Raw genomic sequence first — 15,295 nt, 5'->3', positions numbered from 1 at the left:
ACCTAATTCCTGAGCCCTACAAGGTAGCGGGCATCTCACGGAAAGTAGGAGACAGAAAAGCTGCCTCTTGCTATTTCAGAATTTTTCAAATGCTGCCTTGAGGATGCATGCAGATGATTAACGATTGGAGAACTGACTCAGAAAGGAAGAATCAAACTTTGTGCCATAGATCATTTTATGGGACACATGCGTTAGGTTGAAAGTTAGAGACTAGACATTCTCAGTTTTCCTTTCCAGCTCATTAACCCATTTATTCAACCTAGAACGCAAACTCTTACTGGAATACAGGCTCCTTGAAAGCAGAAAGTTTTTCTGTTTTGTTCATCACTATATTCCCCAGTGCCTAGATTCGTGTCTACTAGCACAGAGTAGGTGCTCAACAAATAAGTATTTGTTGAATGTATTCAACCAACATTTTGGTAGGTTGAGGATGACTGTAAACTCTTTGACACTCCTCTCATTAAGAGGCTGTGTCTCCATTCCTTCTCCTGAATCTGAGCTCAGCAACTGATCAAGAGAATACAGCGGTTAGACTTCATCTATGGTGGCTCAAGGGTCCAAGAAACCCAGGAAAAAGCAGCAAGGATTCTCGTGACCTAGCCTTGGAATTCTGAGGGGGTTCCTTCCACCACGTTCTATTGGTCAGCGAGTCATTGAGGCCATTCCAGGTTAAAAGGGAGGGGAGATGGGCTTCACCTCTTGTGTGTAAAGCATGAGGCCCATTCCCCGAGGATTTCATTATCTCCTCAACGGGAGGAGAAGAAAAGGACTTGTTACCATCTTGAATCTGCCATATCTTCCTTTCAGAGTTGTTAAGAGGATTAAATATGATGATTTATACAAGGTGCCTGGTGTCTGTTTGCATATAAGGAAGACATCCCTTCCTCTGGGTAGATACAGTTATTTGGCTAGCAGAGATTGGGCTGGGACCAAACACCCTGTGCAGCCTTGGCCAGATGCCCTTGAGCAGGACGCATCCTACGCAACTGTACACAGCAGCCCTGCCTAGCACATGGAAAGACCTAGTAAATGTTATTGAATGTGAAAAACAGCTAATACCATCACTACAGTGGGCATCAGCTATTTGGGCCAACCTGGAATCTATTCCTTTTCCTTCTGGTCACATCACCCTAATATCTCCTTTTGGAACCATCACCACCCACTCCCATTACCTGCAGTCTCAGTGGGACAGTCAATCAATCCCAGCCTGCCTTTAGCCAAGAGGTCATCACGTGACCCACAATGAGCCAATCAGACATTTTCTCCCTGGAATCTTAATCTTCAGGAAAGTGACTCACGGACCAAAGATCATTCCTCCCCAGGGACTGTCCATTACTTCCTGCTACTCAGATCCCATGCTTGACACATTCCCTGTCCCTTCTGACATCTGCTTCTTCTACTGTCTGAGCTACCTGATACTCTCCCAATAAAACAGTTTTTGCATGCATTAGCCAGAACAGGTTTCTGTTGCCTACAACCAAATAACCTGGCAAAGATATCCATCACTGCTGCCTTTGTCCTGACCACTGGGGTTTGTTTTTTCCCTTGATACTCTCACGCCTTTATCATTTGCCTTTTTTCCATCACCTCTTAGCCGTGAGGTTGGTAAGATGTCATCTCTAACATTTGGCTGGTATTTGCTCTTCTGGGTTGAACCCTCAGCAAGTGGCTCGGTGTTAACAAGCACGTGTAGGTGTTGGAGTCGGTCAGTTCACATCAGTCCTAAATTCAAGTATGTGATCTTGGTCAAGTTCACTAACCATTCGAGTCCCAATTTATTTATCTTCAAAGTGAGAATAGCTGATTCTCAGGTAGGAGGTCAATACATACTGGTTTCCTTCCCCCTGTCCTGAGAATCTCCTCTTTGCCCAGGTCTGAGATAGGCACTGGGAGAGATACAGAAATAGAGAGGGCATAATCCCTACCCTCATGGAGTTTATAACTTGGGAGGGCAAAGACAGACAAAGAGATCTGCAACCATAATCAGGTAAGTGGCATTGTGAACAGAACAATAATCTCACACGTCCCATAAGGAGTACCTTCCACGTGCCAGCTCAGCGCTGATTGCTTTATACACACACTCATCCCCACCATAACCTTGCAATGGAGATACGATGCTTATCCACACACTACAGGTGTGGAAACTGCAGCTCCTTGTCATCCAGCGAGTGTTTGTCTGACTCCAGCCCCGTGCTCTTAACCAGCGTGCTATACGGCTCTCCGTCGCATCGCCTCCGTACACACTCTTTCCTCCCCTAAAGACATCTTAGTCCCCTCGAGTATTTCGGCTAGAATGGGCCTGCTAGTCCTCGTGATACCAAGTGATCTTCATCTCGTGGGTCAGTTCTACATAGGTGAGAGTCACCGCCTGGACCACCAATTGGGATCCTGGTTGGAAAGAGATAGTACCTTCAAACTGAATGATTCAAGAAGAGGTGACTAAAGGGCTATGTGCAGAGGTGCGGGAAGGGTTTAGGAGCTCACAAGCTATGGTGCAGTACCACGGGGCTAGTAAAGTGGGGTGCTGTTACCCTCTTGGGCCAGAAGAGATGAGAGGAGAGAGGTTATCAGAACACAGAGAGAGTGTGGCTCTGGGAAGGGGCACCTGATAGGAGCCGCCGTCCTTGGGACATAGCCAACCCAGTGAGGGAGCTGGGGGACCAAACAACCCAGCCTTGTTCTCTCCCTCTTTCTGATTCCCTGCCGTCGCTCTCCATTGGCTGAGTCCCCCCAGAACCCACAGGGCGTGGGCGCCCGTCCAGGCAGGCCACGCAGGTCAGCCTCCCAGAGCACAGTAGCGGCAGGTGGGACAAAGATAACTTCCTGCACAACGTGCAGCCAATGTTTCTGCTGTGGGAGCAGAAGGAAGATGTAGTGGGGTGATGGTCCAGACAAGTCTAGTCTGACCCTTTCAGAGAGACGCGAAAGGGAAGGGCATTTTCCAGGTCACAGAGCCCACAAGTGGCAAGTTCTCATTCCAGAAAATTCTGGAACCCAGGTCTTCTGACCCCACACTCTATGCATTTGCCACCATACCCCGCTGTTATTTCTTAACCAGGTGGGGGGTGGGCTGAGTCCATGGGTAAAGGATTGGTGTTCCAGCTGGGAAAGAAAAGCCCTCTCCAAAGGGCCCTTTCATGAAAGACAGCCCATTTCAATCCATCCCTTTAGTCAACATTTATTGAGTACCTCCTGAGTTATGATGAAAAGAGCATGAGTCTCATCTCCAAGGATTCGACTCTGGTAGAGGAGAGAGATAAGCAAGCACACGTGTATATTTAAAATGAATAACTCCTATGATACAAGTGTAGACAATGTCTAGAGGGGGAAGCCCCAAAAGAGAGGCAGACACACCTACCAGGGGGTCAGAAAGGGCTTCCTGGAGGAGATGATGCTCAAACTGAGTCCAGATACAAGTGGAGCTGTTCTCAAGGTGGACCTGGTTGGGAAGGGCATTCCAGACAAAGGGAGCAGCGTGGCAAAGGCATGAAGGCTTGAAATGTCTAGATCCCCTCGGGGGTGTAGTAAGAGTTTAATGCAGCCGGAGTGGAAGGTGCCAGATGGAGGAGAGGGACAAAGAAAGAAATCAGGCTTGAAACATAAGACAGGGTCACCTCCTGGAGATGCTCTGAGTCATGCTAAAGAGTTTGGGCTTTGTCCCAAGAGGGACAGGAGGTGTGGCAGATGCTTGGCACGCCCTGCGCCACATCCCGGGATCCAGTGTCAACGCCCCACATCCACCAAGCATTGCCTTTTCTCTGCTTTGCATTCTCCAAAGCTGCAAGGCTTGCTTGGCCATGCACAGGCACAACGCAGAAGGGCAGAGAGGTGAGCACCCTTGGAGGCGACTCTAAATGAATACAGCTTGGGATGAATTTACTAGTGGATAAATGCTCCAGTCTCTGTCTCCTCCAGTGGGAAAATTCTGCAGCACGAGGCATGTTCTACGCAGATCCCCTGAGCTCCCCAGCAGGACTGAGCCCCAGTGCCCACAAGAATAACCAGCTCTTTAATACACAATCTATTACCTCCCCTCCCTTCCCTAGCTCACTGTCCTCCTCCGTCACTCTGGCTTCCTGCGAACATCTCTCCCATAAACTACCTTCAAACAGATCCCTGACTCAAGATCTGCTTTGAAGAAGAACCCAAACTAAGACAGGAGATGCTGGGAGGTTTTAAGGCAGGGAGCAGAAAGAATGATTAGCATTTGATGATGATTGGATCAGAAGCTCACAAAGGTCATTGCAGGGGTGGCTGGTATGGAAGATGGATTAGAGGGAAGATCGTTGTGGCCTGAGTGAGGGGGACAAGCCAGGAGGCTATTGGGAGTGTCTTGAAGAACGATAACCCAGGCCAGAGCCAGGACAGTGGTGGTGGGTAGAGCAGAGGGTATTAAGGGTGCCGAAGTGTCTGTCCCCAAAACAAAACGATGGAAAAACTTTCCTCTGGCCCTGAACTGAGCTGGTGTGTCTCTCGGCAGCCTGGAGCCACAGTAAATCTCCAACCTACAGTGCCTGTCCAAGCCCCTGACTCCAGGGGCCACGAGCGGTAATCCCTTTAAAAGAGTGTTTAGAAGTGGTGGGTGGGGCAGAAGGTGATTTACACAAGGCTCAAAAAATTTTTTAAATTAAACGCACACACGCACATACATACACCCCCAGCCGTGCCCACGGGGGAGAACACAGCAATTACTATTTACTCCAAAAATCTGGAGTGATTTGTGGGTTGGGAAGGGAGAGACGTTATTTACAGTGTGGGGTGGGAGGAACTTGCAGCTCTTGATTCTCCCCAGTAAGTGACGACCAGCCCAAGCGGAGTTTTCTCTTCTAGCATTTGGACTTGCTTCCACCAAACAAGGGTATTTGAAGAAAGCAAACTTCACGAACCCAGGAGAAAAGGAAAATAGATAGATGATAGATAGATAGATAGATAGATAGATAGATAGATAGATAGATAGATGGATGATAGATAGATAGGAGAAGGGGGAGGGAAGCAGTCTCTGCTGATTTTGTGCTGTGCTTTGAAGTCTTTGAACTGGAAGCAGCCATAAATTTTCTGGAGTGCGAGATGGGGATAAACGCCGCTCTTAACCTCGGGGTTTTTCAGCTCACGTGGCATCCATCAGCACCCAGGAAACTCCCTCCTGGCGCCCCAGCTTCCCCTGGCCTGCTCCAAGATGCTCCACATTTCCAGAGCAAAATATTCATTGCCACCCTTGGCCAGTGGCCCAGGCATGTTTTGATGAAGCCACTGCACACTTCTCGCTTGCTCCATGGTGTTCTTACAGCCTCTGTGGCCACGCATGTCCGGGGACAGTTTGAGGAATGCACTGGGTGGGATTAACCTTTGCTGTGTGACTCGGGGCTGTAACTCAACCTCTCCGAGTCTTGATGGCCTCATCTTGGCAACAGGAATGAATATCAATGCCCAGATGTTGTAAACATCAGGTGAACTGGCTGGCAGGTGGAAAAGGGGCTGGTATGCACTAAGTGCCTAATACATGCTGTTAACCTTCTTGCCCGCTCAAAGAGAATTCAGGACAGCCTGATTTCTCCCCTGCAAACTTGCTGTCCAAACCGTGCACCTGCCTCCTCAAGCAGTGTTTTCCAACCTTCTCTGCGAATCGGAATCAACCAAGGACCTTGTAAATGCTGAGGCCCAGGCCCTGCCCCCGCTGATTCTGGTTCACTTGATGTGGAGAAGGGCCCGGCCTCTGGGATGGCTTCAAAGCATCCCAGGTGATTCTAATGTGCAGCCAGGGTTGAGAAAGACTTTCCTAAGAAGTCATCTAGCCTAGATGCCTGTGCACCTGGCTGGCTGTTCACCTGGGGGCAGGTTCCTCCTCCCCACCTTCTATGTGCAGAACTAGAATCCGTACAGCGAGTGCTGTTGAATCTGCGTTTTAAGATGTTCTTTGAGACATCCTAATATCAACTGAGATGGCCTTTCTTCTGGGAAAGTTCCCCTGGTGTCCCAAGATTGGGGAGTCCTCTCCTCTGCCCCCACGTTCCCCCTGCATGGCCCCCAGTCATGGTTCATCCTCTACTCTGGGTCATAACCATTTGTCCGTACATCTCTTCATGTCGCTGATGTTCGGCATTATTTCCTCGGCCCCCAGCCCAGCGCCTGACACATAGTGAGGCCCCAGCAAGTACTCTTGGAAGGAGTCAGTGGCTAGGACTTCTTTATCTCCCCACACCCGCTTCCCATATTGCAGCCAGCTACCCCGAGTCTACTTCCAAGCTTTCCCAAATGCAGTGTCCTCTGTCTGAGGTCCCTTGGAGGTGATGCTTCCAGGACTGGCTAACAATGTTCATCTCAGGGTGACAGAATGCAGGAAGGGGCATCTAAGTGTGGCAGAGGAGGCCTCAAGTCACCCACAGTTCACGCACGTCATGGAAGCTATCGTGTCTTTGATCTGAGCCATCCTGCTTCCCCTACAACCCTGAGATTAATAATCATGCAGGGCACTCTCAGGGGAAGAGCATGGGCTTGGGAGTTGGAAAGCCCTGAGTTCAGACCCTATCATTTACTAGCTGTGTGATCTTGGGAAAATCGTTTAACTTCTCTGAGCTTCACTCTCTACTACTTCAACGTGGGGATGATGATGTTCGAATCACAGGGTTGCTATTAGGAGTGCTGTGGTAATAAGCTTCATAACAATTTCACAGGTTCGTACTCTGCTTTAGGCACCACGTTACCCCTCGAACCTGGAAGACAATCCTGCATGGTAGATGTTACAATGCTCTGCACTTTACGGGAGAAAATGGAAATTAGACAGGTTGAGCCACTTGTCTGAGGTCGTCAGCCAGTTATTAGTGGAGCCAACCCTGCACTGCCTTCCGAGTATTTGCGAAGTGCCCAGCCCGAACACCTGGGACATAGTAAGTGCTCAGTAAGCACTCACTCTGCTCCTTCGTCTCCATGGCTCCTTCACTCACAACTCCCCAGGGGGGAAAAGAGACTTCTAAGGGAAAACTGATTTTCTCATAACTAAGAACTTCTTAGTTATCAGAAACTAACTTTCTGATAACTAAGAACATAGGAGTCCCTGATCCCAGGATGCAGTGTTTCTCCTCTGCCTCAGCACTGACCCTAAACACCACTGAATCTGCATCCAAGTCCCCTAAGCACGGCCAGGAAAGACCTAGAAGAGTTTTGCTGGCCAAGCGGGGACCAGCTAATGGAGAAAGGGTTGTTCTTTCCCCTCCCTCGTTGCCTCGGTCGATTTGCATTGATCCCAGTTCGGCTGAGCGAGAGCCGTCTTTCAAAGTTTATTCTGGTGTCAATTTTTATAGTTCCCCCTACAGATCAATACTGTGCAAAAACATTAAGGCAAACTTTGTGAAAGCCGATCGTTCAATATGAGTTTTATGAATGGCTCCCAGCCCCAGCTCTAAGCATTTGGAAGTAAGTGGTACCTTTAATCAGATGAGTGATAGCAGCCAGTCAATAAGGGCTGCTCTCTCAGCCCTGGGGGGAAGGGGGCAATGCCTCCCACTCCCTTTATCAGATGCATTTGTTTCCCACCGTGTCGGAGAAGCTGGCCGGTGTAGCGGGTAAGAGCTCAGCCCTAATGATAAATAAACCGATTTTTAAATACAGAACAAGGGCAAGAACAGGCATTTCACAGCAAAAAGAAATCCAAATAGCCAATAAATATAAGTAGAGATGTCCATCCTCACTAATAATCAAGCAAGTGTCAATTATAACCAAAAGGAGAGATTTTTTTTCCATACCCATCTCTTGGCAGAAATGGAAACGCAAGTTTGTTGGCACAACAGATAGTCTCAGACTCTGCTACTGGGAGAGTAAGTGGGCTTCAACCCAATTTGAAAAGCAATTCAGAATTATCATGTGAAGCTACAGTATGCGTATTGTATGACTCAGCAATCGCTCTCCTAAGTATACGTGCACAGGAATCTCATGCACATGTACCAGTGACACATAGGAAGATGTCCATCGCAGTATTGTTTATATTAGGTGTCCGTCACGAAGAGAATGAGTAAGACCACCATCGTGGCATCGTTTAATGAAATAGCACACAACAGTGCAACAACAAAGCTATATGAACATATATATATATATATATCCTTCATCGACGCTGTGTATAGATGACTATGTATACACGACACTATGTATAAAAAGTTCTAGAACATACAAAGCAATGCTATGTGGTGCTAATGAATAAATGTGAGATAAACGTGTGGGAAAATAATTGCAAAAATTGGAATGGTGTTTATGTCCCAGCTGAGGAAGAAGGGACATAAGGAGCTTACATTATGTTAGTAATGATGTCATTCTTAGAGAAAAAAGAAATCTAAAGCAAATATGGTAGAATGAAAGTTCCATGAAGCCAGCATCATCTGTTTGGTCCACTTCTCTACCCTCAATGCCTAGCTCAGAGGCTAGTACAGACAAGGTGCTTAAGAAATATTTGTTGAATGAATGCATGACAAACTTGAAAAATCTGGATATTGGAAACATGGTGCCCTTACATTTTTCTCTATAATTTTATTTGCTTGCAGTATTTCTGTGGGGAAGGAGGGAGGCGAGGGAGAGAGCCAGACAGGCCTGGTTTCAAATCCCAGCTCTGCCAATTCACATGATCTTGTGCTGAATCTGTTTTTCACTAATATATTTGGGGTGCAGGAGTTTGGGGGGTGAGAGAATAAACATTGGTGAAGCAAACAGATAATAATGATGTTGTGTATTTTTATTAGGTGTTTCACGTGCACTAGCTACTTAGAATCAATGATTCTAAACCCTGATGCATTGCAGAACCACCTGAGCCTTGAAAAAATGTCCCTAAAGTGGTCCTACTGAAGCGCAATTGCTTCAGACTCTCTGGGGTGCGGGTGGGGAGCGGGCATCATCTCTCCCACTATTCTGATGCCCACTGAGGGTTGGGACCTGCTATCCTGCTCGCTACACCCCATGTAGGGAGACAATGCATGTTTTTGTTCATCCCTGTATCTCTCATTCCTGGCTCACAGTAGGTCATGGAGTGAACATTTGTCAAACAAAAGAAAGGAAAGAGAACACAGCTGACCCTGACAGGGCTCCTGTGAGGTGGGCATTTCTATATCCCTCCAACAGACAAAGAAATCGAGATGCGGTAACCTGTCCCCATCCAGCCACCTGCTGGGAACGGCGAGGAGCTCGGATCTGAAGCTAAGCGGATTCTGGGTCTTCGACCGCTATGCCAGAACACCAATTGTTTCCTCTTCACTTGCTTTTCTGAGCCAAGCAGCGGCCGGGAAGAGTCTGAGAAGATGCCAGCTCCATTCCTGTGGCCTTCACAGTCTCGTGGGTGAGAGAAGGTGCCCGCCAGCCCAGAAAACCCCTCAGAACATGTGGGAGAGTCCAAAGACACTCCACCACTTCCCCTATTTTGTCCTCAGCACATTTTCTATTTTGAGTACCTGTGATGTGCCAAGTACAGCAAATAAGGCGGTCCCTGTCCTGTCTACACAGGCAGACCTGCAGGAAAACAGGCAATTCTGATCCAGCGGTGCCCTGGTTGTGGTCTGAGAACCTTCCTTTGGCACCTTCTGGTAAGATCAAGAAAGTACTAGCACCCGAACTCGCAGAATGGGTGTGAGAACCTTGGGAGAAAATTTTCCTAAGAAATGCTGCAGCATCTATGCCCTTGATGTGTCCATCAAGGACAGAATCATATGAAAAATAAAGGCATCAACAACTCTGATTTAAAGAGTGCTCTGAAAGACTTGGACTCAGAATTAGAGAAGCTTTAGGAAATGCTTAACTGATTTAAGTCGCTTAGATTTCCCTTTTTAGTATGCACCAGAATAATAAGTGATGAAAATACATGTCTAAAGAAGTCTAAAAGAGCTCTTTCAATGAGTATAAAATAAAAACGCTACGTGATTAAGGAAGCATGTGCTGACGTTGAAGGACAGCGTTGTTCCTCCGTCCTTAGCAGGACTTGAAATAATGGCGCATCTGTTGCCAGTGGCATCTTAGAGTCCATGAAATGCGGTAGTTTGCTATCTCCTGGAAGGTGCTGGTTGGCCAGCCTGCCTGCCTGAAGGTTGATTGACGTCTTGTCACCAATCTAGGCTCATTCATTGAAGCATCAAAACAATAGTCATTTCCGTTTGCTTTTATTGAACATACAAGGACTGAGAATTGGGCAGGCCAGCCTTGGGGACAACAAAGCAATTTGGACATGTTTTCTGCACTCTGGGAGCTCAAAGTCTCCAGAAGACTCTAAAACAGGGCAAAGGAGCTGGCCTGTAAAGCACAGGTATAAATAACGTGCAGTGTAAGGTCAGAAAGGGAGAGAGAATTTCTGACCAGGGGAAGAAAAGCTCTAAGAGGAGGTGTGATTGTGTCTCCAAATAAATAAAACACTTATCCGTCTCATTGGAGGCTGCTGAATGGATGTCATCAACCTCCAGACCTTACCGACTCTGGCCCCTTAGCGTCTCCAGCGGATACGCGAGGGCCCTCGGCGTGTCTCTGAAGAGTATCAAGTGTCTTCAAAAAATGAGGTGTGTCACGATGGGACATTTCCCTAGGATATTCCAAGCAGGAAATGAGAGTTTCAACAGGGACTATGTATTGGGAGAAGATTAGGTCCAGAAGTATTCTGGGTTGAGCAAACCAAGTTGAAGAATTGCAGAATTTGGGGCCAAATAAAAGAAGGGGACTAGGGGACATAACATAGCTGCTGGGCCTGTTTGGATGGAATATGTGTATATTGCATATGGGTATACACGTGCATACATATGGTTTTGTATGTATAGACACACCTGGCAGGGCATGCATGTAAGGCACATTTAGATGTGTGTACATATGTGTGTATGGACGTATGACAGCTTCCTTCTGAGGAGGGAGAAACCTGGAGGGGGAGGCCCAGAGGGCTGGGCAGGGGCCATCCATTAGTTGGAAGCCTGTGCTGCATGGTAGAAAGTGGGAGGTGGGGATGGATGGACAATCAGACCAGGGTTCAAATTCTGACTCTGCCACTCTGAGGCTGTGTGACCTTGGTGGGATACTTCATCCCTCCTGGTCTTGCTGATCTCACCTGTAACTTGGGGACAGTAGGTGGATCTGTTGGGCCGCTAGGAGGATAGCCAGTAAAACATCTTCTCTAGCACAATGCCAGTCACTCAACAAATAGTATTGATTAGAATATATACTCTCATTTCACCTTCCAAATGACCTCTGCTTGCTGGAGCCGATAAATTCCCTAAAACCAGCACAGTCAGGCTTTGGATTCAGACAGAGCTGGGTGCAAAATTCAGCTCTTTCACTTGTGAGCTGTTTGGTCTTGAGCAAGTATCTTCATCTCTCTGTGCCTCAGTTTTCTAATTTATAAAATGGGTCAATAATGGTACTTATTCCACAGCATTTTGATGAGGAATAAATAAGAGAATGCATGTAACGTGCATAGCACCCGGTAAACGAGAGTTACTGTTATTTGTATTATTATTTCTCTCATCTATGTGTGTAAACACCTAGAGCAGTTTCTGAGATACAGTAGGGGCTCAGTAAATGTTTGGACTTGCTATGGTTGTTACTGTTAATATCACTATTTCTCCCTTTCCAGATTCTGTCAGTGGTGGCGAGAGTTCCAGGTAGAAAGAACAGCATTTGCAAAGGCCCAGACACAAGGAGAAAAAGGAAAATCATGAAACATTCAAACAAGGATATATTCCATGAGGGAAGGGAAGAGGGCTGAGAGAGGCTACAGGATGGGGTTAAGACCAACGTCATGAAACCCTAGAAGCAGGTTCAGGAGTCTGGTCTGCAAAGTTAAGAAAATGGGAAGTCAAGGAGAGTTTTCAGAAGGAGTGAGCTCCCCAGGCATCCTGGTTTTGGAGATCTGGGAGCGCTGGGCGGGAGGACCATCACCTGGGGCAGGAAGTGGCTCCTACCACTGAGAGAACGTGTTGGCAAGTCTAGGAGAGACAATGTTGGCTTCCAGAGCTGAAGATAACCATGTGGTCGCTGAGGAATGCCAGCCCAGAGGGGTGTATCCATTCATTGTACAAAATTAGGGGACACCTAATCTCCACCAACCACCTTCCCAAGTGTGCAGACACGGTGAGGAGCAAGGAAGATGTGTCCCTGCTCTCAGGGGGCTTAGAGCCCAGTGGGGAGAGGCAGACACACACACATGATAGAGAAAAGTAAAGGAGACAAGAAATGCTATGCAGAGAAGTAAAATGAGGTGATGTCAGTGTTGACGAGCATGTGGAGCAATCGAGACGGTTGTACGTTGCAGATGAGAATGTAAAATGGTGCAGCCACTCCGGAAAACAGTTTGACTGTTCCTTACACAGGTGCATCTACCATACGACCCAGCAGTCCCACCTCAAGTTTCTACCCAAGAGAAATGAAAACGTGTGTCCATACAAAGAGGATGTTCATAGCAGCTTTATTTGTAATAGCTCCAAATGGAAAGCAACTCCAATGAGCATCAACTGGTTAGTGGATAAAGAGATTGTATAAATTCACACCCTGGAATTCTGCTCAGCAATCACATGGAACAGGCACGTGACCCACCCCTGACCCCAGCCCTAACACATAACTACATGGATACATCTTGAGAACATCATGCTAAAAGTCAAACACAAAAGACGATGCACCGTGTGATTCTATTCATGCAAAACTCCAGAAAAAGCAAAACTCTACTCGCAGAGAGAAGGTTAGTGGCTGCTAAGCCTGGGGTGGAGGGATAGGAGGAAACTTTTAGGGTGAGGGAACTATTTGATATTTCTATTGTGGTGGTCCTTAGGGGATTGTGAGCTAGGACCAAAATTCATCCAGTGGTACACTTAAAATGGGTGGATTTTATTGTGTGTAAATAATACCTCAATAAACTAAAAAAGAGGGAGACATTAGTGTGAAGTGACACAGAGTGACTGGGGTTACTTTAGGTGGGATGGTCCTGGAAGTCTTCTCTGAGGAGGTGTCCTTTGGTGCCAGCTCCATGGTCAGGCTCAGGTTGGCATCTTCTTCTCTGGCTGGAGCCCAGCCTGCTCCAGAACATCCCTGGGCTGCCCCTACCTTCTTCCTGGGCTTTTCTTCCACCGCAAGACACTTCATTTCCTGAATCTCTCACTCACGGGTCACTTGCTCACTTCCCCTGGCCCGTCCCCTTCCAGTTCTGCTCTCCTAGTAAATATTTTAGTGCCCATGGAGATCAATGGTGCATCACCGATGGGAAATAGAATGTAAATCATCTCGGCTCTGCCGTCACCCCAGAAATCAATGTTCACACATTAGGGCTATTAGCTCATTAGGAGGCCTTTGATGGATGGTTGCAGGAGCCAGGACGCCACACCTGAAATTCCCCTTCCTCTTCCTCCTGCTCTGATGGAGCCAGCTGTGGGGCAGGTGCCTGGAGAGGGAACTTGCTCTCAGAGGCTGACTCTCCACTCCACATCAGTAGAAAGAGGTCCTCAGTGGGCCATTCCAGTCTCGTTCTTCCTTCCTAAGCCCCACAACTTCGTCTGAGACTTTTTTTTTTTCAGGTTTCAATTTTTTAATCATCTCCGTGATGACGTCCTGAACACTACATGAGACACAACAGAATCTTTTTTTCTTCCAGTATTAAAAAAAAATGACATTCACAAATAGTTTTAAGAAACTTCTATATAATCAGGGCAGTGATCTTGAGTAAAAAACACATCTAAGTATCATGTTCATCTCTTATAGTTACATTCAGAAATTGCTTCCTAACCATGATAAACATTGTGTACAGGTTTTTAAAATGTCCCTAAACGCACATTATTTTTTTTTAAAAAATCAGTCTGGCCAAACATTTTTTGCCAGAACAATAATCCTGAGAGCCCAAAACTAAAAAACTGGTAAAAGGAAAAACATCCAGATTCTACAAATATTCCAGAATTTGTCTTTAAATGGGAGAAAAATTGTAAAAAACACATGGAGCTTTCTAAAAGGTCTTTAACAAGCCACCTTAGGAGCTCAATTCAAAAACAGAAGTTGATGTACTATAACAGCTGTTTCAGTGCAGCTCCAAAAATTTTTATAAATACAGCCATTTGGAAGGACGATCCTGGATCAGAAGTTTTATTCCTTGTGTATCTACAATTAGGTGTGCATGCCTCATCTCAGTTGTCGTAATTGTCTCTGTAATTTCCTCCTGAGTAGCGGTCATAACCACCCTGGTTTCTGCCACCATAGTCTCTGGACCTTCCATAGCCATAGCCATATCCTCCAGGTCGACTGTCATATCTGCCACTCCCATAGCCCTGGTCCCCACCACCTCTGGAGTAGCCGCGACCACGCCCATGGGCCCCAAAGGCACCCCCTCTGGTTCCGCGGGCCGACTTGCCTGCATGGTCCACACGGATCTGGCGACCATCCAGGGACTCTCCATTCATGGCTCTCATGGCATCTGAGGCATGCTCTGGATTGGTGAAGGTGATGAAGCCAAAACCCCGGGATCGCTGAGTCTCCCGGTCCTTGACAACGACCACCTCAGAAATAGGCCCAAAGCTGCTGAAGTAGTCTTCCAGAGCCTGCTCATCGGTGTTGAAGTTGAGCCCTCCCACGAAGAGCTTCCCCTCTTCAGAGGACATGGCAGTGAATTCGAGTCCTGGAAATTAATGCGTAAAAGGGCCGAAAGGACAGCTACCGCCGAGGAGCGGACAGACCGGATGAGACTTTGATAGCTAGAAGGAAGTAGATTCTGAGTGTGAGAGTGTTTGTCTTTCTAGAGCTGGGAAGATGCTCAATCGCCTTTCCATTCATTCAGCGATAATTCATTGAGCGCCTACTGTGTGCACACACAAATGGTGCGTAAAACCCATCAAAATGTGAAGACCCTTTGACCTGGTAACTCCTTCTCTTCCTTCACGCAGAGAAATGTGCTTACAACTTTGGCTGAAAGGATGCTTATTACAATTTTGTTTGCAATGGACATAAATGATCTAAATATCCTCCAATGGGCAATAGGTTAAATCATCCATGGTTTGCCCATACAATGGAAAATTATGTAGCCACTGCCAGCGAGCACGTGAGATTGGAGCTGTTATCTAAAGACAGGGGAAAGATTTACAACATACATAGTAAAAAAATAAAAAAAAAAGAGTATAGAATTGTATGCAATTTATGGCTCTACTTTGGTAAATTTTATACTTTGAAAATTTATAATCCCACTCTGGTAAATTTACTTTTGGTAAATTTTGAAATATATTCAAATACTCATTCATTTGTATGCAATCTCTTCATTATACAGTCACTCATTACAATATATTATGTATATAATATATAGTATATACACGTGTGTGTGTGT

The 15,295-nt window shown here is 46.7% G+C and overlaps 1 protein-coding gene across 1 annotated transcript; it reads right to left on the bottom strand.

The window, feature by feature from the left end:
• Nucleotides 1–13,494: 13,494 nt before the first annotated feature.
• Nucleotides 13,495–14,646, bottom strand: LOC131398649 (RNA-binding protein 3-like). Its single transcript, XM_058532277.1, has one exon. The coding sequence runs from the start codon at nt 14,577–14,579 to the stop codon at nt 14,109–14,111; it is 471 nt and encodes a 156-aa protein (XP_058388260.1). The 5' UTR covers nt 14,580–14,646; the 3' UTR covers nt 13,495–14,108.
• Between the last annotated feature and the right edge of the window lie 649 nt (nt 14,647–15,295).

This window comes from Diceros bicornis, chromosome 35 (genome assembly GCF_020826845.1).
Source record: "Diceros bicornis minor isolate mBicDic1 chromosome 35, mDicBic1.mat.cur, whole genome shotgun sequence".
Lineage (NCBI taxonomy): Eukaryota > Metazoa > Chordata > Mammalia > Perissodactyla > Rhinocerotidae > Diceros > Diceros bicornis.
The sequence above is the reverse complement of the archived record's forward strand: the minus strand, read 5'-3'. Positions and strand labels throughout refer to the sequence as shown.

Excerpts from the sequence above, each read along its gene's own strand:
- LOC131398649 (XM_058532277.1), bottom strand. The coding sequence starts at position 14,579 with ATGTCCTCTGAAGAGGGGAAGCTCTTCGTGGGAGGGCTCAACTTCAAC.